Source organism: Caretta caretta, chromosome 2, assembly GCF_965140235.1.
Source record: "Caretta caretta isolate rCarCar2 chromosome 2, rCarCar1.hap1, whole genome shotgun sequence".
Classification (NCBI taxonomy): Eukaryota; Metazoa; Chordata; order Testudines; family Cheloniidae; genus Caretta; species Caretta caretta.
In genome coordinates, this window is record NC_134207.1 from 137,879,978 (window position 1) to 137,903,817 (window position 23,840).

A 23,840-nucleotide genomic window follows, 5' to 3' on the forward strand; every position below is an offset into this window, starting at 1 on the left:
CTAACATTGCTGTTGTTGCAGAAAGTGGCCTGGTGCTTTTTGCATTGCTGGCCACCCCAGAATTCCTTTCAACGGCTTTTTCTAAACTGCAGGCCGAAAGGCAACATCATGTACTGCAGTGTAAGAACTTGCAGGGCTAGAATCTGGGACCATGGGGGTTCTGGGCTGCTGATGCCTGCACATCACCACAGGGAGTTTAGGCTGGGCTGTTGAGGGAGGGCCAGTGTTGTAACTTCAGAGTAACTGTGGGCATGTAAAGCAGGCCTCTCTTCATGAGGGCAAAGCAATAATTTTTCAAATGAAATGGTAACTCCCGAGGTATCTGTCCTCACTGTCTTTATTGAATTTTTAATTCTTCCTCTTTTAGGTGAATCTGAAAAAGTGTGACACATATGACTTGAAAACTCTAAAGGGACCTTCAGACTATCTGGCTGTTGCTAACAGCACAGAAGCTCTAGAAAGAATAGAGGCCTGCATGAAAGTATGGATCAAACAAATTGAACAGGTGATGCGCTGCACAGATCTGAAACATTGCCAACTGTTCTGACATGAATGTCAGTGAAACTTGGATTAGTCCTGTTTACACAAGTGGCATTAAGCCCAGAACTGGTAGAAAGAAGTAGTATTTACGAATGTGGCCACATATGCACTTAATTCTCTAATCAGTATGCTATTCAGAGCTCCAACCCATCTGTAACTGGTAAATCAATGCATACAGTATATGCTAGCCATGATGCTCAGAAGTAAGCTTCCTTGCTGTTACTAAGGGCTTGATCTTATTTGTAAAGCACAGCACTTGTTCGGCTTCTCCACTCCAAAACAGTGCTCTGATACATATACATCTATTGTACCTGTTTTTGGCACAAACATAATGAGTGAATCCTTTATGAACTACATGTTGATTATTTCGTATTGTTATACTTCGGTAGTATCGTATTTTTAAAAGCTATATTCTGCTGAGTATTAATTACTATATTCTGTGTCCTTGGATAAGGGCTTGTATCTACATGAATGCTTAGTTTGCATCAAGCTGTGGTATAAGTCTTCCGTATTCCAGCCTTCTATGCACCGGTTTATGGGGGTGGGGGGATCCTGCTGCTGCACACTAAAATTTCCATAGTACACACTGGCCTACTCCTGTTTCAAAGCTGGATAGATTAAAAATGCCCTAGGGAACTTTGTAATGAACCTGCTGCCACACCAGACACTTAGAGCATCGCATAATAGTATGGGGAAGATTTACATCCCAGCTTGCTGCAAACTAAGTATTCGTGTAGACAAGCACCAAGTCAAACTACCAAATTGATTTAAAAAAAAAATGATTCCCAAACTGTGAATTTCTGTGTTGTAGATTAAAGTATATTATCTAGGGTTAAATTATATAAGTCCATTGAAAACAGGGCTCTGTAATGGACATATATGCAGATTGCAATTTTTTTAGTATGAGAAATAAAACTTATCTTATGTTAAGTCTTACTGATTTCCTTAATTAGAAATTAATTCTTGCATCTCAGACCTCCTAAATGATGAAATACAAAATTACAAAGAAACCAGCATTGACTTCTGGTGGCTTTAATTTTAAAAAAAAAAGCCATGAAGGAAATGCAAGGATCTTGATGTAGGTGCACAGTAAAGACAGCTGGCAACGTTTCAGGGTATTTTCCTTTTGCCAAAAGATTGTAAAATCTCATTTTTGTACTGCAACCACTCATTGCTAAAAGGAAAATAGGCTTATTAAAGCTGTCACTATTGTATACTTAGTACAGCAAGCAGGTTTTAGCCTAGGGTACTCAAATACCACTGTAGTGAGTGATGTAAAAATCTAGGTAGATTAGAGAGGTCTAAGGGTGCAGTTCTTGGGACTCAATTATAGGCTGTGGGGAGTTAATACTAAAAAGCATTAACTTACGTAAGTTAACAATTTAAAATTGTTAATAGCATCACTTAATTTTGGGAGTTTGATGTACTGCAGTTGCAATGAAGACTATAGAGGAGAAAGCACAACGTAGTCATGGGATGTAAAGGAGCAGAAATGTTATTAGCTTCCTTCCCTCACCTATCCTGTGCCAAATGGACTTGGTTATTAAACCCTTCTCTTTGATTTATCAGAATGTTTCATCACTGATTATGACAAAGCTTCTAAAAAGACGATAATAAAGTGAAAGTAATGATCTCAGTGTGTTAAGGTAAATGCTTGACCTAAGGTAGACTTAAGGTTACACTTTTACTAGCTATCCAAGTCTTAATATGTTAATTTGATTTTTTACACTGGCTTTTTGAAGAAATGGCCATTTTCTACTCAAATTTACAGTTTTAAGCAAAATCGAGTCAGTTTGGCTTTTTAAGAAGGATGGTGGGGGGGAAGCCTAGCTCCTAACTTGTCACAGGAAGTTAATTGAGAGGCAATGTGCTTGAGGTAATATCTTTTATCGGACCAACTTCTGTTGTTGAAAGAGACAAGCGCTTGCGCTACACAGAGAGCTCTTTGTCAGCTCTTTCACCAACAGAAGTTGGTCTGATAAAAGATATTACCTCACCCACCTTATCTCGCTAATATCCTGGGACCACCATAGAAAACTGGGTGTATAACAACATTGCAAACAGGAGGTGGATGTCAGTAATAGTAGGAGACTTCATATCGCTACCATCCATTCAGATAAATAGCAGCACTTCCATATCAGTCACTGATATATTGCTGTGTGATTCAAGGTCCTTGCTGAAAATGATCAGCTGAGGAAAGAAGCTGATGACCTGGGGCCACGAGCAGAACTGGATCACTGGAAGAAACGATTGTCTAAATTCAACTACCTTTTGGACCAATTGAAGAGCCCAGATGTGAAAGCGGTGCTGGGAGTACTTGCTGCTGCTAAATCCAGACTTCTGAAGGTTTCTGTTAACTTAGAATCATAGAATCATAGAATATCAGGGTTGGAAGGGACCCCTGAAGGTCATCTAGTCCAACCCCCTGCTCGAAGCAGGACCAATTCCCAGTTAAATCATCCCTGCCAGGGCTTTGTCAAGCCTGACCTTAAAAACCTCTAAGGAAGGAGATTCTACCACCTCCCTAGGTAACGCATTCCAGTGTTTCACCACCCTCTTAGTGAAAAAGTTTTTCCTAATATCCAATCTAAACCTCCCCCACTGCAACTTGAGACCATTACTCCTCGTTCTGTCATCTGCTACCATTGCGAACAGTCTAGAGCCATCCTCTTTGGAACCCCCTTTCAGGTAGTTGAAAGCAGCTATCAAATCCCCCCTCATTCTTCTCTTCTGCAGGCTAAACAATCCCAGCTCCCTCAGCCTCTCCTCATAAGTCATGTGTTCTAGACCCCTAATCATTTTTGTTGCCCTTCACTGGACCCTCTCCAATTTATCCACATCCTTCTTGTAGTGTGGGGCCCAAAACTGGACACAGTACTCCAGATGAGGCCTCACCAATGTCGAATAGAGGGGAACGATCACGTCCCTCGATCTGCTCGCTATGCCCCTACTTATATATCCCAAAATGCCATTGGCCTTCTTGGCAACAAGGGCACACTGCTGACTCATATCCAGCTTCTTGTCCACTGTCACCCCTAGGTCCTTTTCCGCAGAACTGCTGCCTAGCCATTCGGTCCCTAGTCTGTAGCGGTGCGTTGGATTCTTCCATCCTAAGTGCAGGACCCTGCACTTATCCTTATTGTACCTCATCAGATTTCTTTTGGCCCAATCCTCCAATTTGTCTAGGTCCTTCTGTATCCTATCCCTCCCCTCCAGCGTATCTACCACTCCTCCCAGTTTAGTATCATCCGCAAATTTGCTGAGAGTGCAATCCACACCATCCTCCAGATCATTTATGAAGATATTGAACAAAACTAGCCCCAGGACCGACCCTTAGGGCACTCCACTTGATACCGGCTGCCAACTAGACATGGAGCCATTGATCACTACCCGTTGAGCCCGACAATCTAGCCAGCTTTCTACCCACCTTATAGTGCATTCATCCAGCCCATACTTCCTTAACTTGCTGACAAGAATACTGTGGGAGACCGTGTCAAAAGCTTTGCTAAAGTCAAGAAACAATACATCCACTACTTTCCCTTCATCCACAGAACCAGTAATCTCATCATAAAAGGCGATTAGATTAGTCAGGCATGACCTTCCCTTGGTGAATCCATGCTGGCTGTTCCTGATCACTTTCCTCTCATGCAAGTGCTTCAGGATTGATTCTTTGAGGACCTGCTCCATGATTTTTCCAGGGACTGAGGTGAGGCTGACTGGCCTGTAGTTCCCAGGATCCTCCTTCTTCCCTTTTTTAAAGATTGGCACTACATTAGCCTTTTTCCAGTCATCCGGGACTTCCCCGGTTCGCCACGAGTTTTCAAAGATAATGGCCAATGGCTCTGCAATCACAGCCGCCAATTCCTTCAGCACTCTCGGATGCAACTCGTCCGGCCCCATGGACTTGTGCACGTCCAGCTTTTCTAAATACTCCCTAATCACCTCTATCTCCACAGAGGGCTGGCCATCTCTTCCCCATTTTGTGATGCCCAGCGCAGCAGTCTGGGAGCTGACCTTGTTAGTGAAAACAGAGGCAAAAAAAACATTGAGTACATTAGCTTTTTCCACATCCTCTGTCACTAGGTTGCCTCCCTCATTCAGTAAGGGGCCCACACTTTCCTCGGCTTTCTTCTTGTTGCCAACATACCTGAAAAAACCCTTCTTGTTACTCTTGACATCTCTCGCTATCTGCAGCTCCAGGTGCGATTTGGCCCTCCTGATTTCATTCCTACATGCCCGAGCAATATTTTTATACTCTTCCCTGGTCATATGTCCAACCTTCCACTTCTTGTAAGCTTCTAACTTAAAACAGAACTAAAGACTGAAAATAGGTTACATACAGCATTAGTTTCCCAGGATATACAGTATATTTAATGGACAAAATCCTAATTTTATATACTCTTTTTATTGCCCCTTATATTTTTTTGAAGTTCAACACACTAAACTGGGACTGAGGAAAAGACTGGGATTTGACTTAATATTTATTATTAGGTGATAAAGCATTGGCCTGCATCTACAGAGCATATCACAAATCAGTATTTAATAGTAAAAGCTTTTCAGTGAAAAGTTGATTATGACATAAAACAGATTAGAATGAACAGCAGGTAGTTGAAGAAAATAAAATTGATAGTCCCCATAATTGTGGCCAAGCAAAACAATTCCTTACATTCCACTTGATGGCATTTCTGTTTATCTAAATAAGATGCACATAGCTAATGGCTTCAGAAATCTATCAGGTAGAGGAATTGGCTTAATAGTCATGGACCCCCCCAAACACGAATTTCAAGCAGGAGAGCCTCCTCAAATGTCACTCTCCCCAGATGCTCTTCCTTTCACCACCTATCCAAAACATCCATTTTATCATGTGTCACTTTGCTTCCTCTCAGCCCAGTTCCTGATAGCCAGTGGTGGATTATCCAGTGAGCTGATGGGCCCTGTGCCCAGTGGCCCTGGCCAAATGGGGGGCCCTGGAAAAATGGGTGCCCCATCCCCAGCAGAAATCTAAGGAAGCACCAGCCAGAGTGGGGAGGGGGAAGCCCCCACGTCCTGACCCCAGTCCCTGACAGAAATGCCAGGTGGGCAGGGTGGGGAAAAAACACTGCACCCCGACCCTGGTCCCCTGCAGAAGTACAGGGTGGTGAGGGAAGCTCCAGCACCCGGACTCTGGCTGCCTCCCTGGCACTGGAGGAGCTCTTGCTCCCTGCCGCAGCTTCAGGGCTGGGGGAGCTCTCACTCCACACTTTGGCCCCAGGGCTGTGGGGTGGGGACAGAGCTTCTCTGGTCTTGGGGCTGCAGTAGAGGGGACAGAAAGGAGCAAAGGGGTTGCGGGGCCGCAGTGAGGGGGTGGAATGGGGTGAGACCGAGGATGGAACGGGGCAGGGCCATAGGGAAGAGGGCAGGAAGGGGCAGGATGGGGGTGGGACCGCAGGCCGAAGGCCTGGGGAAGGCCTCCCCACTTTCTCTGGCCCAGGGCACCAGGAAACCTTAATCTGCCTCTTCTGATAACTCCACCACATTCACTCCCAGTGTCTATCCTTCCCACCCACATGCTGCTCTCCAACTTGCAACTTGCAGTAAGAGGTTTCTTTTTCCATTCACTACTTCCCTGTGTTGGTAGCAGTTGATCTAAGTGCTGCTCCAGTAGCCACTTCAGGTGTTGAAATCATATATGAAATTGATAGTCTGCCACCAGCCAGCTCCCTAGCATCTGGCATTTTCTGAATGAGGGAAAGGATAAAGTAGTTTTCCCTACCATATGCTGGTCATCACTTCCCTCTCTTGTGCTTTGTTTCTTCCACAGGCCCATAACCTGTAAGCAGCAGCAGCTTCTGCAAGTTCTTGGAATTCAGGGCTCCCAAGCATTGCAGAGGGATCTGGGTGGATTTACCACTATGCTTGAGGGGAATGTTAACTAAGTGTTCCCCAATTTAAAAAAAAATCATTTTGCCTTTAGAACTTCACCTGTCTTGGTGAGAGTGATGCAGATTCATTATCTCATGGCATCACATGATACATACATAGAACACAGTGTATAAAATGTGCCCTGGCAATGCCACTTGCTGTTCGAACATTATTATGTCAACTGTCTGGGTGAGGTGTAACAGACTATGAAGTGAAGACAAGTTAGATGCTGAACTGGGAACTCCACCAAACTGATAAGGTACCTCTATGCTGCACACTCTATTCAGTGGTGTGTAGAGTATGTACACAAGTAGCACCCCTGGCATGGATGTACATATCAGTATAGACCGTGAGGCATTGCTTAGGTGATATATACCCTATGTGGCTCTCTGCATGTCCAAGCAGCACCTCCCCATCTACACTTCTATGTTTAGCAGTGTAATGTCCCACTGCAGGAGCCTTTCCCTGCAGCAGGAAAGAGGTGGGGAAAGGTTCTGCCAGCTTCCTGCTGCAGGAGTCTTTCCCAGCCGCCCAGAGCCTTCTCTGGCAGTGGAGGAAGGCTCCAAAACTAGGATGCTGCTGAAGTCTTTCTTTGCTCCTTCCCCACTGCTAGAGCCTTTCCCTGACACATGTAGCTACACACTGCAGTGTGGGCGCAGCCTGCTTTCCACTGCAGCGTGTAGCTGCATGTATCCTACATGACGCTGAAAGTGGTGTGCTTTGTAGATGTAGCCATATCTACGCATAGGGGGAATCCTGTTCTTCTCTGGATCAATTAATTTAGCTTTAATGGGTATTATATACATAGGTAACTAAGCACAATAGAATGTAGTTAGTATTATAGTCTATTTTCCACTAGATGCCTATCTGTTGCTGCAGGTTGTAATGAAATTATTGATGTGATACAGAGGGCAAGAGCCTCACCTGGTACAATATCTTTCACGTTTCAATTTTTCTTAAAATAATAATTTTTGGTTTTTACTTCTTACTTTTAGAGCTGGCGACAGCTGGACACTCGCATCACTGATGCCGCTAATGAAGCCAAAGACAACGTGAAGTATCTCTACACTCTGGAAAAATGCTGTGACCCCCTATACAACAGTGACCCTGTAAGTACAACTTTTGCCTCCCTGAATGAAAAGATATAGCAGCGGAACTGAAAGCAAATTTCCATTTCATAGGCTTCACTGACGGTTTCAAAGTCATGTAATCGTACGTTGCATCCTCAGAATCTCTGCAGCTAGTTCCAAGCTCCCCAAACAGGTTTATAGTCTGCTGTCACTGAAAAACAAGTTACTGGGTAGTGAGTGTTCCCTCTTTAGGGAATACCAGGCCAGATCTGACAAATGCCTCAGTTTCTGTGACATCCAAGGACATGCAATGCTGACTCTTTTTTTACTAATTTCAAAATAAATTTTGGGTGTTCAGAGCTGTGCCAAAGCTAGGCTGAGGAGGTTTATTTTTTCATTTGTTACTCATTATAACTTACTTAGTCAAAGACCATGGCCCGAATTTGTAAAGATATTGAGGCATTGCAGTGCTCAGCATTGCAACACCTATCTGATTTAGTCACTAAGGGGACAAAAATCCCAATTACTGTTAGTGAGATTTAGGCTTCTAAGTGCCTGACTGTGCCAAGAAGAGCTGTGTGTAGGCTTGAACGATTGTCTCTCTCACCAACAGAAGTTGGACCAATAAAAGATATTACTGTACCCACCTTATCTCTCTAATATGGTGGGGTCAATACGGCTACAATAACACTGCATAGTTAAATCAGTGGAAGATTGTGTAGACAAGGCCCTAGTTATTTGTCCCTTCTAGATTCCATTTTGCATCTCTGTTGTCTGAGTCTGAATTGCAAGATTTTTCTCAAAATAATCAGACAAATTAATCACAGTGGTTGGGCTATCAGATAGGTTAGCTAATGCAGTAAAGGGAATGCACAGTAGAAAAGAGACTGTCAAATTAGAAAGGTGACACTTTGTACTCTCTCTGCATATTTGTAAATCATACAAAGTACAAGGCAGTGGTGAATTTCATTGAGAGACCTATGGTGTTTCCTTTTAGGTGTCCATGGTAGATGCTATTCCAGGTCTCATAAATGCAATAAAAATGATTCACAGCATTTCACGTTACTACAATACCTCTGAGAAGATAACCTCACTGTTTGTGAAGGTGGGTGCACACAACATACTCTCTTTGTATCAATATCACTTTCTGTACAAAACATCCAGCTTACTTTTAATTAAAAGATCCCATGGGGAGACTAACACAAAGGGATCCTGGACATTTAGTGAGACCACGTTTGTCTCAATGTATAGAATTCTTGACTCTCCTTTGAATGTAGACTACATTAAAATGCTGATCAAAAGAATCTAGACTGAAGTCTTGTAAATGATGAAAATAACCATGACAAGGGTTTAAAAACTCACTGAGCCCTTGGGGGGAATCTTTGAAAGACAATCTGGGCTAAACTCACTCTGGCCATAAGCAGGTGTGATTGTGTTGATTTCCATGGAGTTACAGCTGTTTTTGCCAATTGTGAATTTTGCACTCTGTATACAAACAGTTTTGCTAACTTAGCTCATTTCTTAACTATCACTCCTCATTCCTGCATGAAAATAGGAGTTCAGTTTAAGAATGCCTCTTATTTATTCCCTCCCAGTGCAGTCATCTGGGACATAACTAGTTATACTCCACTCACAAGGCGCAAAATCACTTTGTCACCTCAACCTCGTTTGGCACATTTAAAGTTCTAGACTAGCCCATCTCTTGTGTAGTGACTTGATCAGCAGCATTTTGGCTGGGGAATGGAATTGAGATTGGCTGTTGGAGGTGAAACCATTTGTCTACACACGTGGCTGGAAGCTTTGGCACTTCATGTGCAGTCGGCCAGTAGCGAGTAAATGGGGGACATAAAATGAAATGAAAACAAAGCATGTTAAATCTGACCTATTCATAAGAATAGAAATTAATTTTATTCTTAGGTAACAAATCAGATGATAACAGCATGTAAAGCTTACATAACTAACAAGACTGCCACCATCTGGGACCAGCCTCAGGAGATAGTTATGGAGAAACTGCAAGCAGCTATTAAACTTAAACAGGTAACCTTAAAGCTCTGTGTGATAAATAAAAGTGCAAAGAATGTGTGGCCTCAGGACTGGATTCTCCCACCCCACTCCCTTATCTGACTGCTGGTGTAGAAGAACAGGGGGGACATGTTTTCCCATGTAGTCTGGGGAGTGACTGACTGCCTTCATTCTTGGTGCGTAAAAACTGCCTCACTGCTTCTTAATCAAGTATGCAAAAGTGGCCAAGACATTTTGGGTCCTCTTCTCTACATCCCTTTCCTTGCACCTATTCTACCCCTGAACTTGCATGTAGTGACCTCATGCTGTGGTGGTATTTTCCTTTGTCATCATATTCTGAAAGTCCTGGGTACGGAGCCTGTTTTAAAGTCTCTCTCCAAATGCACTAACTACTTTAGAGTCATTCAATATTAAGTACTTTTCTTCAGAGAGAATCCCATAATGAAATTTACATAGATTCTTACAAATGTTTCCAACTGCCTTGGTCCTGTTGGTATTTGTGGTGTATTCTCTGCCTTTGTCTAACAGGGACTGACATTAAAGAATTCATTGCATACAGAAAAGTGAAAGACAGTTCTCTAGTAAAACAGTGGGCCAAACTATGATCTCACTTTCCCTGGGAAAAATCTCATGTGTAACTCCATTTCCTTAATTGAAGTTCAGTTAAGTATTTAACCTGGAATAATTATAATAAAAATCTGGCAGCATATATTCAATGGATAAAATTTCCAATCCTAAAGTTGCACTACAAACTCCATACCTACTTACCTAAATATAAGCTTTCATTTGGGTGCTTAAATATGAGGTTAGCTCTAGGCACTCAGGCCGGTGCATGTTGGTCATTACATCTAGAAAGAATAATAAAAGCAGGAAGGAAACATTCCTCAACACTTAATTAGCTCCAGAAGAGATTATGGGTAAACTTTTGAAATGCCTAAGTGACTTTTGAAAATGGAATTTGGGCTCCTAAATCACTAAGGGACTTAAAATTTTCCACATAGATATTGTTAACACTGCAATGTTTGGGGTTTTTCTTGCCCTCTGAGTTCCTCCAGAAATATGGTAGTCATGGCAAGGAGGTGGGTGGATTGTTAGAGTGAATACATGGCAACCTAGTAACTTGGAGGAGCTGCTGAACTTAACCAGAGCACACTCTGGAGATTTGCATACTGCCTATAGTCTAAGGTGGGGATTTTTAAAAAAAGCCTATTGGAATTTGGCAACCAACTCCTTCGAGCCCCTTTACAAAAAAAATCAAGCCTTAATATCTAAATTAAATATTTTTCATTTGCATATTGAGAAGCACGAGTTTGGAATTAGTCCGATTCACGAATGTAGGGATAGATTATGAATCCCTTATTGTCAGGGGCAAGCAAGCAGTCTGGGCCAGGATTTTCAAAAGAGACTAGTGATTCTGGGTGCTGAAATTAAAACACTGTAAAGGGGGTGGATTTTCAAGAAGTTCTCAGCATCCAACCTTAGAAAATGGTTTAAAGTGTTACAGGTTCAACACCCAGAATCACTACACACTTGTGAAAATCCTGGCTCTTCAGTAGTCCTTCAGATTAGAGTAATTGTACGCAACTTAAATGGGGCTATCTGCGAGAGAAACTGTACCAGTGATATTAAATTGTTCACAGTCTGAACCTTGACAGAACAATTTTTTTAACCTGATTATAGTAAGGTTTGGTGCAGTCCACACAAGACAGAATAAGTGTCTTTGTTGCAACAGAATTTATGCAGTGCTTTACTATAGGAAATGATTTGGGAAAACTGAAGACACTGTTACACAGCAGAACTACAGTATTTGGTTTGTTGTCAGTCATATCTGCCTTTAGTGATAAACCTTGCTCTAGCTACTGCCCAACTAAGGGAAAGTGAATTGGGTTCTTTTTCTACGTGTTAATTAAATTCCCACTTTTGAGTTCGCTTGTATAGTGTCATTGAAGGGTTGTTTTGATGTAGCTAAGGATGTGATAAGCAAACTGAATCTGCGAATACGAAGACATAATGAATGTGGAATCCCATGATGCCATTTCTCAACCTAATTTGTCAGAGAAGAACTGCACTAAAGACTCGGTGTAGTGTAGACAGGTGATTACTTGATCAAACTTACCCCCCTCCCCAGCTGATTAGAAATGGTGACTGTCTAAATAATTCTATTCTAGATTATGAAAATGAAATGTTTATAATGTCTGTCATGTTTGTTCAATTTTGTTGTTTCCAAGGAGTATCAAAATTGTTTTCACAAGACAAAAGAAAAACTAGAACAAAATCCAGCTGAAAGACAGTTTGATTTTAGTGAGATGTATATCTTTGGAAAATTTGAAATGTTTCATCGACGTCTAGTTAAAATTATACATGTCTTCAGTACCATTTCAACCTACTCAGTTCTGCAAGAATCAAAGATTGAAGGATTGGAAGTTATGGCAACAAAATATCAGGTACACACCAAGCAAATCTTGCCCTCTCACATCATTAGGGAGAGTTGGAATTAAATCAACAAATGCAGATGACAGACTATGGAGAAGTTTTAAAAATAGGCTGTACTAACCTTACTGGGTACTAGTCCGTTATCAAAGATGTGTATTGTTGAATCTACTTGAATGCATGAGACTTTTATAGTTAATAAAATTGCTGTTAAATAAGCATTTTCCATCAAAGGTTTAGAGGGAGGGATAAATGTGCAAAGAAGGAAGGGAGTATAAGCAAGAAAGGTTGGGGTGAAATAGGCAAAATATGCAAAACATGGATAAATGCAAGAGGTTAGGGCAGAGATACATGGATTCCTTATTTCCTTTCCTCACTATTCCTTTCACAGTCAAGTGCACAATGTCATGATTCTATCAGTATAAAAATGAAATTCATAGTGTTTGAACATTGTGATGGGAGGTCACCTGTTTAGGTTGTCTGGCGCTGATGTTTCACTGTTACAGCTGTGCCTTAAGATGAGTTGCCAGTAAAGAATTGTCTTGATAATGGTCTTAGGGTAAAACTCCATGGACACACTCAAGATCCATTGCACCACTGAAGCCCTGTGTTAAGAGTTTTATGCAGGCCCTCTGTTCAGGGGGAGAAAATTTATGCTTCATTCTGAACTAATACATATCATGTTAAGCTGTTGATGGTAAAAATTAAAGGCCAATTAAAAAAAAAAAAGGCCTGAAGGTCATTATGAGGCCATGCTGCTATTGAATAGTAACAGCCTTATTTAAATTACTGAACTATGTGACAGTGTCATAGGTATCCACTGTCTTGTGGTTGGCTGAAACACTTGACAAGTAAAGGTTTCTGGAGTCCATTTATCAGTTGAATATGATGAACAAATGTAATAGTCTGTCATTTAGTTGCTATCTTAGATTTACTTTGTTCATGGAAGAAATCATTATAACAAGGGAAAAATCAGTAAGTTTAGATTAAAATTTCTTCACAATGGTGAATCCATCTATGCTAATGAAAAATATGGGGTTGGACCTGAATGATAAGTGGAGCATGACAAACAGCTAGCATGCTGAACTGTGGCTGATCAGCAGGAGCAAACACAACTTTTAACAGTATTATCGGCTACTGGTGTCAGGGGGCCAACCAATCTATGCTTCCATTTGTGCAAACTGCAGCAATGCTGGAACAGTGGGCAGGTAACAAATGCTAGGGCTGTTCATGCAGTGGAATGTGGTTCTGAATGTTCCTCTTTTCATCACAGAATACATAGATTAAAGGAGAATACTATTAATGGTGTGTTTTTGTTAGAAATTTAACATGAACTTTTGTTCGCTTTGTCTGATACACTCTGGTGCAAAGTAGTAGTATATTGTATGGAAGTGTTGCACACTTGTATGAGAAAAAATTATTTATAGGTAACAAATATGTTGAAATGAGAAAATCACTAGGCTTTGAATTTTCTATTAGTTTCTACATTAAAACTGTTACAATAGTGTTTTAAAGTGCCACTCCTGTGGTCTGTTTTATATTATTTTCCTTGTCTGTCACTCAGATTGTTTTGTTTATGCATCTGAAAAAATGAAGATTTTAATATCTGTAGTAGAAACCACAGAACACAACCTTGTAAACCCAACAGATGTAAGTAACTGAACATGACAGATTGCTTGATAAGGCAACTGTATTCTGATATTTTGTTTTCTTTCAAAAATTGTTTAGAGCATTGTTGCCATCATGAAGAAAAAGGAGTACAACTTCTTAGATCAACGAAAGACTGATTTTGACCAGGACTATGAAGAGTTTTGCAAACAGACCAGTGACCTTCATGTAAGTTGCATAATTAAGTGCTTGGTGATTTTAGGGGGGGCTAGGTTTAGTACTGCTAATTGATTGGAATGCCAAAAGGGGAAAATGTCCTTTTGAGGCAATATCAACTTGTTTATGTATAACCCACACACCTCCTGGGTGTGGTGTTCTGTCCCATCTAGTGGCACCAAGACCACTTAAAAAAGAGTTAAATGAGTCTGCTCTACAACCTTAGCTAACAGCCAGTTGGCTTTTAGCTCATGCGGTAGAGGCTCGTGCACTAAGCTCCAGAGGTCCCAGGTTTGATCTCAACGACTGGGGTCTGTTGGCATTACATATGCAAGCTCTGATTTAATGGCTGGAGCACTTAGAGTGCTTTTGCTCATGGATCAAAAATACAAATTTCCATTTAGAATGAATGATAAATCTAATACCACTCCAATATCACACAGAGCCTTAGTGGATTATCACTTCCTATCCATCCTGAGATTGATACAGCCTTTGGGACTGTTTATAGGGGCTACACATTGCATTTAACTGTCTACCGGTAAAACCAGACTGGTGCATAAAGTCCAAAACACACATAGTATTCCAGCGCAGGGAATAGTAGAGGATGCTCACTTTTACAGAACTTAAGCACCTCTCCTCACATTTCTCCCGAAAGAGAAGTTCCTACCCCTAATCCTCAAATGCAGGCTCTCAGGGGGCTGTATAATCCAGACAAATTGCACACACTTTAGGTTCCCTAACCACTGGAGCCATGTAAAGCTGATGGGAGAATGAGGTTGCTGTACTAAGCCAATATCCGTGTGAGAGCTTGATTTAGCTGCCTTGGAGAAGGAAAGCATTCCCTCAGATTATAGTTGTTAATGTGGTTGAACAGTTGAGAAGACAAGAGCTTCTGTGATCTCTGTAGCTACAGAGGGAACTGGAAAGGTAGATTGCTTTTCTGCTTTTTTTTTCTTTTTACACAACATCAAAAGTAGGATAATTGCAGCTGTTATCAGGTAAGTAGTGTGTGTTCATGTACAGTATGTGATAAACACACCGACAGGTAGTACTTTGTATATTTAATATGTGCACTCCGCAGAGCTCTCCTCAGCATAACCTTTTTCCTTCTCCAGAATCAGTTAAAGACCTTTATGGATATCACCTTTGAAAGGATTCCAACCACTGAAAGAGCTCTTAGTATGCTGAAGAAATTTGAAAGGTAAAGGGATATTTATAAATATTTCTAGTATGCCCTAGAGTAGCATACCAGTTTTCTGCACATTAGGTCAAATATAACCTCTTTTGACACAGAAAAAATGAAGAAATTGGCTATAAAATGCTTTTGTTCTTGTTGGACATAAATTGATACTTGAGTAATCATTTTAAGTATGTCTCTTCACCAATTCTGATAAAAAGAAAGGATCTCCTCAGATTGCTTTAAAAGAAAAGCTTAACACTTCTGACAATCTGCATAAGTAGAATTTATTTCTGGGCAGTTGCATGGCCAACACATTTGTGAGATCACATGATCTTACTGACCTTAGATGACAATGTAAACTTTATGTAAGGATAATGGTTCTTGAATAATTTCTTAAGCTTTTTAGGGTCAAACATATTTAAGTTCTACATTGGTAATTTATGCCTTATTGTTGAAGCTCTCCCCCCCGCCCCCCTAGCACATTGATTATAGACACTGGAAAGAAAAAATCAATGTTTGTTGTTTTATATCCCTAATGCAGTATCCAAAGTTTATTTATTTTTGTCTGTCTTTAAGACTGAAATATAGCACAGGAACTGCTTGTTTATAATGACTATCTGCATGTGGGCTGAAGGTTCTCTTTTGGATATTGAAATTTATTTATCATCATCGTATGTCAAGATGCAGCATGCTCAATATCTCATTGCCATGGTTAGCTGTTGTATCAATAGCTGAAGATGGGCTTGCAGTACTGCTTTCAATCATTAAAATGGCAGAATGAAGGGGAAGCTCAGTCTGTACTGTCACAGTTCTTCTGCCCTATTCTGTATAACTGAGTTCCTGTATTTCATGCCATTGGTGGGTTCAGGGTTATGTTACTACTTGTTGAAAACCATGTGATCTTACACTTGAAGTTAGCACTAGTGAGATTCCCTTTATATGGGTGATAGAGGGATATTTCTAGGCTTATTTAGAAACACTTTCTGTTACACTGTTTAAGCCAGGCCTAGCTTCTGGTTGTAGGAATGTATTTTGGAAGGTGTTGCTGAATATCAGCCTGAGAATGCACTTGTCCTCCCACAGAGCATACAAAAGTGTGTAAAAATGATTGTACATTCAAACTCAAAACTAGAAGAGCCTCCTAATCACTGAAGTCTTGTGGTAACTTTTCCAATGATAATCCTTGTTTTTTTTAATCAGATTAGAAATCCCCAATCTTGGCATTGATGAAAAATACCAGAAAATCCTTCAGAACTATGGTCATGATATTGAGATGGTCTCTAAGCTGTACACTAAGCAGAAAAATGACCCTCCTTTGGCTCGTAACCTGCCTCCAATAGCTGGTAAGATCTTGTGGGCACGCCAACTCTTCCACAAGATCCAGGAACCAATGGACCTCTTCCAACAGCATCCCACTGTTCTGCAGACAGGAGAAGCGAAGCGCATAGTCCGCAACTACAACAAAGTGGCAAAGGTCCTCTTGGAGTTCGAGGTTATTTATCACAGGGGATGGCTTCAGCAGGTAAAATGTTTCACTTGCTGCTGTAACTGTGAAAATTGAATTGTTTTTAGTGTTTTTGCTGCTGTATGAATGCCTAGGGACCCACGGTGTTCGATGCTGTATAAACATGGGATAAGTGGATTGCCATAGTATAAGAAGCCCCTAATTGGCAGAGTACTGGTATAGCTAGCTGCTGTACCTTCTCCGGCAGCTCCCAGCATGGGGGTAAAAATTGGGTGGGAGAGGGAATGACGAGAGTGTTGTTGTGCTTTAGCTATTTTCCACTGGCAGATGACCTCTTGGGGGTCATGGCCAACAGCTGAACTTTAGAGCACTTCCTATGCTGCTTTGAAGTGTCATGGGATGGGGCCGGCATAGAATTGAAACCATAATCAGGGCTCTGTAACTGGCTCCTTTGCAGGCCCTCACACTGTACTGTATCCCACAGATTGTTTTCTGAAGAGAATCTGGCCAACTTTCCTCTTGAAGTGCCTAGCTCAAAATGAAATGTGTCCATAATTCAGGCAGCATACTATGCACTACGGGCAAATTCTATCCTTACTGTTCATAGCAGCATTAGGGGGCTGGCGGCATTACTGCTGGCAGATCATACTTGTTTGAAGCCACAGAGGGTGGATGGATATGGACTAGACCACCATCTCAGTGCTTGAGAACAAGGCTAAGCTCTTTCTTTGCTGCTGTAGGAGCACTGGCGATGATCAAAGCTTCCTACATGCTCTCTTCTCAGTACACCCACTTCACAAGGTATGATTCTTCTTTGAGAGATGTCCCTGTGGGTGCTCCACTCCAGGTGTTGGTGTGTCCCTGCGCCTTCACTCGGAGATTTTTACAGCAGTACTCGTACCAGTCATGCACACACAGAGCCTGCTTCCCCTGCTCTGAGTGTACCTTAATAGTATGCATGCACGACCGGTCCCCTCAGTTCCTTCTCTACCGTCCCCAGCCTGAGACAGAGCTCAGTAGACTTGTTAGCGAATTTCTTCTCTCCCTTGTTCAACTTGTTTTCCTTCTTAGTTTAGCTTACCGGTAATAGGTACCCTTTTCCCTTCTCTTCTGTTCTCTTTAAAGCAAGCAAACAAACAAACAAAAAACCCACCTTTTTTTGTTCCTGTCAGCGCAGCCGCTTCTGATGTGCCTGGCTCTCCGGGTTTTAAGCGCTGTTCTAACTGTAATGATGCCATCCCTCTTTCCGATGGCCACTCAAAATGTATTAAATGTTTGGGGGAGTCCCACATCCCCAAAAATGTGCCCACTGCAGCAAGTTGAAATCCAGGGCATGCAAAGACAGGGAGCTGAGGCTAAAACTGCTCCTGCTGCAAAAATCTCAGACCAGCCTCAGACCCGGGCTCTGACTCTGCTGTACACTGCAGTCCCCCTGATTCAAAGAGACAAAAGAAAACTGCAAAAAACCATCAGTCTCTCTTACCCACAAAGGGTATTTGCAGGGACAAGCCTTCTCCAGCTACTGTTTCCCTCCCTGCGCTCCCCCGGCTGAGTACCTTTGATGTGACGGGCTCCACCGGCACCGTGCGAAACCCACCTGCGGCTGCGGCAGTCACACTAACCTCCGGAGCTGAGCTTCAGGCTTTCAGTTGCCTGCCTCTCACATGGCACCATTTGGCACCGCAGTGGAAGTGGTGCCGATGCATACTAGCCTGCCTGACTTCCCGCAGGCTCCTCCCACTCTCCCGGCACCTTCAGCCTTTGAGCTAGCCGGCAGTGACAGAACGCTCAGGACACTGGTGCAGAGGAACCCCTTCTCACAACAAATTCCTCTCGCTCAGCCCTCCCCTCACAGAGGCATCGCAATTCACACATTCAAGGGACCTGCTGGTGTCACCTATCTTGCAGTCATCCCTACTTAACACCTACTTCTCTCTGGACCCTTAGGCAAGGTCCGCACAGCTTTCCTCCAGTGATGAGGAATCTAGGCTGCAGGGAGGATTTTCACCTTATCAGATGTCCCGTCCACAGACCTCAATCAAGAGAGGTCATAGAAAAGCTGCCTCATCCTACTCAGAGGGTCCTGCCCCATGGGGCGTGAACCCCTGGATGGCACCACCCATGCCCTTCCCACCACAGTGGCAATATTGGGCTCCATGGGCTCCTTATACTCAGGACCACACTCATTATATCAATGCAGCCAGGCGTGAGACCTGATTGGTGCCACCAGCTGACCACCCTGCCACTGACTCCAGACACGAGGCAGCCCTGTCACAACTTCAAGAGCAAGCACGGCCTGCCTCTAACCTGGCAGAACCAGTTGTTCTGCCTGATGAAGCATTGCTTCCTCCTCCTCCGAAGTCTTCAGACGACTTCTCAAAATTTCAAGACCTGTTTAAAAGAGTTGCCAATGAGCCACGAATTAACCTGGAGGAAGTTCCTGAACAGCAGCATGAGCTAACTGACATCCTGCAGCCCTCTTATTCTTCTAGAATTAGATTACCTATCAATGCAGCCCATTTAGAACCTGCCAAGGCCATTTGGCAAACCCCAGCTGCAAGCCTGCCTACCTGTAAGAGAGTGGACCGAAAGTACTTTATTTCTTCCAAGGGCTCAGAATTCCTTTTTACTCACCCAGCGCCAAACTCGCTGGTAGTAGAAGCAGTTAACCAAAAGAACAAACACCAATTTCCCTGCTCCACCACTTCCGACAAGGACAGTTAGCGATTAGATCTGCTTGGACGTAAGGTATACACTTCTTCCACGTTGCAGTTTCGCATTGCTAATTATACAGCCGTTCTAGCAAAGTACGACCACAAAAATTACAATAAATTCATGGACTTTATTGTTCACATTCCAGAAGAAAAGAAACAACAATTTACAGCCATAGTTTGAGGGACAAATAATCTCTTGCACTGCTCTTCAAGTTGCCCTTGATGTGGCCAATACTGCAGCATGGTCCACTGCCACAGCAGTCGTGATGCGCCGAGGGTCATTGCTGTCATCCTCTTCCTTTCCCAGCGAAATCTAGAATACCAATAAGGATCTCCCCTTCGACAGTGACAAACTATTCACCTCCACCACAAATGACGTACTCCACTCCATAAAGGACTTCAGGGCAACTCTCCGGTCTCTAGGAATTCAAACCCCTATGACCAGAAGGCGACAATATAGTACCAGCCTTACCAGCGACCGCGCTACCCCACATACACCCAGCAATTCCATAGATCTCACGAGCAACAGCAACGCCAGAGATCCAGATACCAACGCTGCCGTCCCAACTCCTCGGCAGTGTCTCAACCCCCTCCGACCAATAATCAAATTTGAAGCCTTGATCGAGGGTATAGAAAACAATATTCTCACTTCACACAGCCTGCCCCTCTTTTTGGTCACCGCCTATGCCCATTCTCCCATCAGTGGTGCAATATTATCACCGACAAGTGGGCTTTAGAGGTTGTCACAGTTGGCTATTCTATCCCTTTCCTCTCCCTGCCTCCCACCCACCCAACCTCCCCGTCTCTCTTCAGGGACCCCTCTCACGAGCAACTGCTCCTCAGAGACGTACAACATCTCCTTCAATTGGGGGCAGTGGAAATTGTCCCCAAACTACACAGAGGGAGAGGTTTCTACTCCCATTACTTCTTAACAGAAAAGAAAACCGGGGGATGGCGACTGATCCTTGACCCCAGGCGGCTAAACAAATTTATCAAAAAGCAAAAGTTCAGAATGGTTACCCTACCACTATAATCCCAGCGCTGGAGCAGGGCGATTGGTTTTCAGCCCTCAACCTACAGGATGCTTATTTTCATGTAACTATTCACCTAGCCCACGGACGTTTTCTTTGTTTTACCCTCGGTTTGACACATTTTCAATACAGAGTGTTGGCCTTTGGCCTATCTACCGCCCCCCCCCCCCCCCCCCCCGAGTTTTCTCCAAACTCCTAGCAGTGGTCACTGCCCACCTCAGGAAACGGGGTTATAATATTTCGTTACCTCAACGCTTGTCTCTTCAAAGCCTCAATGCTCGATGAAGCTCTTCGATCCACACAGCTTACCGTTGCTTGCTTCCTTTCCCTTGGCCTGCAAATAAAAAAAACAAATCCAGTTTATGTCCTACCCAACAACTGGAGTTCATAGGAGTGAATCTCGATTCCCGAATGGGAATAGCATGTCTCCCACTCAATCGTTTCAACACCATAAAACTCCTGGTTACCAAACTTCACAACAGTCCCCAGGTCACTGCATGAGACTGCCTGCAACTATTAGGCCACATGGCCTCATGTACTTTCGTGGTCAAAAATGCATGCCTCTACATGAGGTGCTTCCAAGCTTGGTTGGCCATGGTTTACAGACCGAACGTACACACTTTTAAACAAGCCTCTATCCATACTCTTCAGAGTCAAAGACTCCCTCCGATGGTGGACAGTTCCTTCCAACCTCTGTTAAGGAGTCCCTTTTCTCCAGGACTTCCCATCACTCATCATCACTGCTGATGCATTCCTCACAAGATGGGGAATGCACATGTCCCACCACACAGTCCAGGGGATATGGTCTTCCACCGAAGCCTCCCTACACATAAACGTCCTAGAACTGTGAACCAGACGCAGTGCCTGCCATCACTTCTTCCCATTTATTCAGAACCAAAATGTTTAGATCATGACAGACATCGCATGCATGTTCTATGTCAACAGGCAGGGAGGGGCTCGATCTCACTCGCTTTCACAGAAGCTATGAAGCTCTGGAATTGGTGCCTCATGAACAACATCCGGATATTAGCAGCCTATCTTCCTGGGGCCCTGAATAAATACCGTGGACGAACTAAGCAGACATTTTCCCTGGGATCACGAATGGGAGATAAATGACACGATCATAAGCAATACATTCTGCGTTTGGGGGCTATCCAACCCTGGACCTCTTCGCGACTGTGAAGAACAAGAAATGTCCCGAATTTTGCTCCAGAGCTGGATTGGGCAAACATTCCCTAGGAGATGCATTCCTGATCGCATGGGCTCAACACTTAATGTATGCTTTCCCCCCAATACTGGTTCTCCACAGAGTTCCGACAAAGTTATGAACAGATCGTGCCACGGTAATTCTGATTGCCCCGTCATGGCCCAGACAACTGTGGTTTCCGTTCCTCACCAGAATGTCAATTCACCCACCGATTTCATTGCCCCTCACTCCGAACCTCTTATTGCAGCAATATGGCCGATTTCTTCACCCCAACCTGTCCATGCTTCACCTGAAAGCTTGGTTCCTACATGGTTCTCCCAAAATGAACTAGCATGCTCTGAGCAGGTTCAAAGAGTGCTCCTACATAGCAGAACACAATCTACTCACATCACCTATCTCCAAAAGTGGAAGCGATTTCACACAATGGTGCACAACTAAACAACTTCCTCCTACTTCTGAACCTCTTCCACCCATACTTGACTACCTATTAGACCTTAAGCAATCTGGCCTTTCTTTCAGCTCCATCAAGGTCCACTTAGCTGCTATTACAACTTTTCATGACAAGGTCAACGATACCTCTGTTTTTGCTCATCCAGTCACTACGTGTTTTCTCAAAGGGCTCCAATCCCTATACCCGGACATTACCTCCTACCCCACTGTGGGACTTCACTTAGTATTATCCTGTGAAGTCAACAACCATTCGAGCCCCTAGCCACTTGCTCCCTCTTACACTTCTCTATGAAAACAGCATTCTTAGTGGCAATCACCTCCACCAGATGTGCAGGAGAAATAGCCGCTCTCATGGCGGACCCACCGTACACACTATTTTTTAAGGATAAGGTTACCCTCCGACTACACCCCAAATTTCTTCAAAAGGTGCATTCGTCATTCCACATCAATGAGCTGATACACCTACCAACCTTCTTTTCTAAACCACATGCAAACTCTTTTGAATCAACAATGCATTGAGGAGCACACTGAAAGGACACCTATTTCTACCCAGAGACTTTCAAACTGAGTATATCCAACTGTGCTATCAGATAAAGAAAGTTACACCTCCAGTTGGCATCAGAACTCACTCCACTAGATCTGTGGCTACCTCTGTGGCTTTTCTACGCAAAGTTCCTCTGGCTGACATCTGTAAAGCAGCCACTTGGACTTCTGAACACGCATTTGTTAAGCATTATGCCCTTACTCAAGGCCCTCTTTCTGATACATGAGTAGGCAGAGCTGTACTATCTACTGCATTTCTACCAAATCCGAAGTCCCTACCTCCTTGAGATACACTACTTTTAAGTCACCTGGAGTAGAGCACCCACAGGGACATCTCTCTCGAAGAGGAGGTTACTCACCCTGTGCAGTAACTGATGTTCTTCAAGATGAGTGTCCCTGTGGGTGCTCCACTACCCACCCTTCTCCCCTCTACTTTCGAGTTGGGGTAGCCTCCTTTGTAGAGAAGGAACTGAGGAGACTGATCATGCATGCGTACTATTAAGGCACACTCAGAGTGGGGGAGAGGGGTAGGCTCTGCGTGTGCGTGACCGGTACGAGTACTGCTGTAAAAATCTCAGAGTGAAGGTGCAGGGATGCACCAACACCTGGAGTGGAGCACCCACAGGGACACGCATCTCAAAGAACGTCAGTTATTGCACAGGGTGAGTAACTTCCTCTTCCTCTATAGAAATAGGGATTTGATGGACACTTAGAAATAGTCACTGTTCTTCAGTGACAGCTGAATGACTTATTGAGTTTCTAGCTGATCGTAAAATATGTGGCCCAGCCGACATGTTGCAAAGCTTTAGAGATACTGGAGGGACTTGTCTTTACCATTACATCCTACCATGAGAGCTCTAGAGTTGGTTTCTGCACCTGGTCTCCCAGATGGCCTGTGCAGTAGTTATTGGGAACATAACAGAAACATTCCTCCAATGCCTCTCTGCCATGTGTATTGGCCAAACCGGACAGCCGCTACGCAAAAGAATAAATGGACACAAATCTGACATTAGGAATCATAACATTCAGAAACCAGTAGGAGAACACTTCAGTCTCTCTGGTCACTCAATAACAGACCTAAAAGTGGCAATTCTTCTTCAACAAAAAAAACTTAAACAGATTCCAACGTGAAGCTGCAGAACTGGAATTAATTTGCAAACTGGATACCATCAGATTAGGCCTGAATGGAGACTGGGAGTGGTTGGGTCATTACAAAACCTAAACTTAATTTCCCCAATACCAATTTCTCCCTACTGTTACTCACACCTTCTTGTCAACTGTCTAATTGGCCACTCTCTTACCACTTCAAAAGTTATTTTTCTTCCCTTGGTATCCTGCTGTTAATTGATTTATCTCATTAGACTGACCTCAAACTTGGTAAAGCAACCTCCATCCTTTCATGTATTTATACCTGCTCCTGTTTTTTCACACCATGCATCTGATGAAGTGGGTTCTAACCCATG

The 23,840-nt window shown here is 43.2% G+C and overlaps 1 protein-coding gene across 4 annotated transcripts in view; it reads left to right on the forward strand.

The window, feature by feature from the left end:
* DNAH5 (dynein axonemal heavy chain 5) overlaps positions 1 to 23,840 on the forward strand; it is a 315,032-nt gene that overhangs the window by 102,398 nt on the left and 188,794 nt on the right. For all 4 annotated transcript variants that reach the window (XM_048839609.2, XM_075125448.1, XM_075125450.1 and 1 more), the window contains 9 exons: positions 368 to 505; positions 2,710 to 2,886; positions 7,437 to 7,550; positions 8,509 to 8,616; positions 9,429 to 9,548; positions 11,762 to 11,977; positions 13,692 to 13,799; positions 14,903 to 14,988; positions 16,168 to 16,489. In XM_048839609.2, the coding sequence (XP_048695566.2) occupies positions 368 to 505; positions 2,710 to 2,886; positions 7,437 to 7,550; positions 8,509 to 8,616; positions 9,429 to 9,548; positions 11,762 to 11,977; positions 13,692 to 13,799; positions 14,903 to 14,988; positions 16,168 to 16,489 (1,389 nt within the window). The remainder of the gene's footprint in view (positions 1 to 367; positions 506 to 2,709; positions 2,887 to 7,436; positions 7,551 to 8,508; positions 8,617 to 9,428; positions 9,549 to 11,761; positions 11,978 to 13,691; positions 13,800 to 14,902; positions 14,989 to 16,167; positions 16,490 to 23,840) is intronic.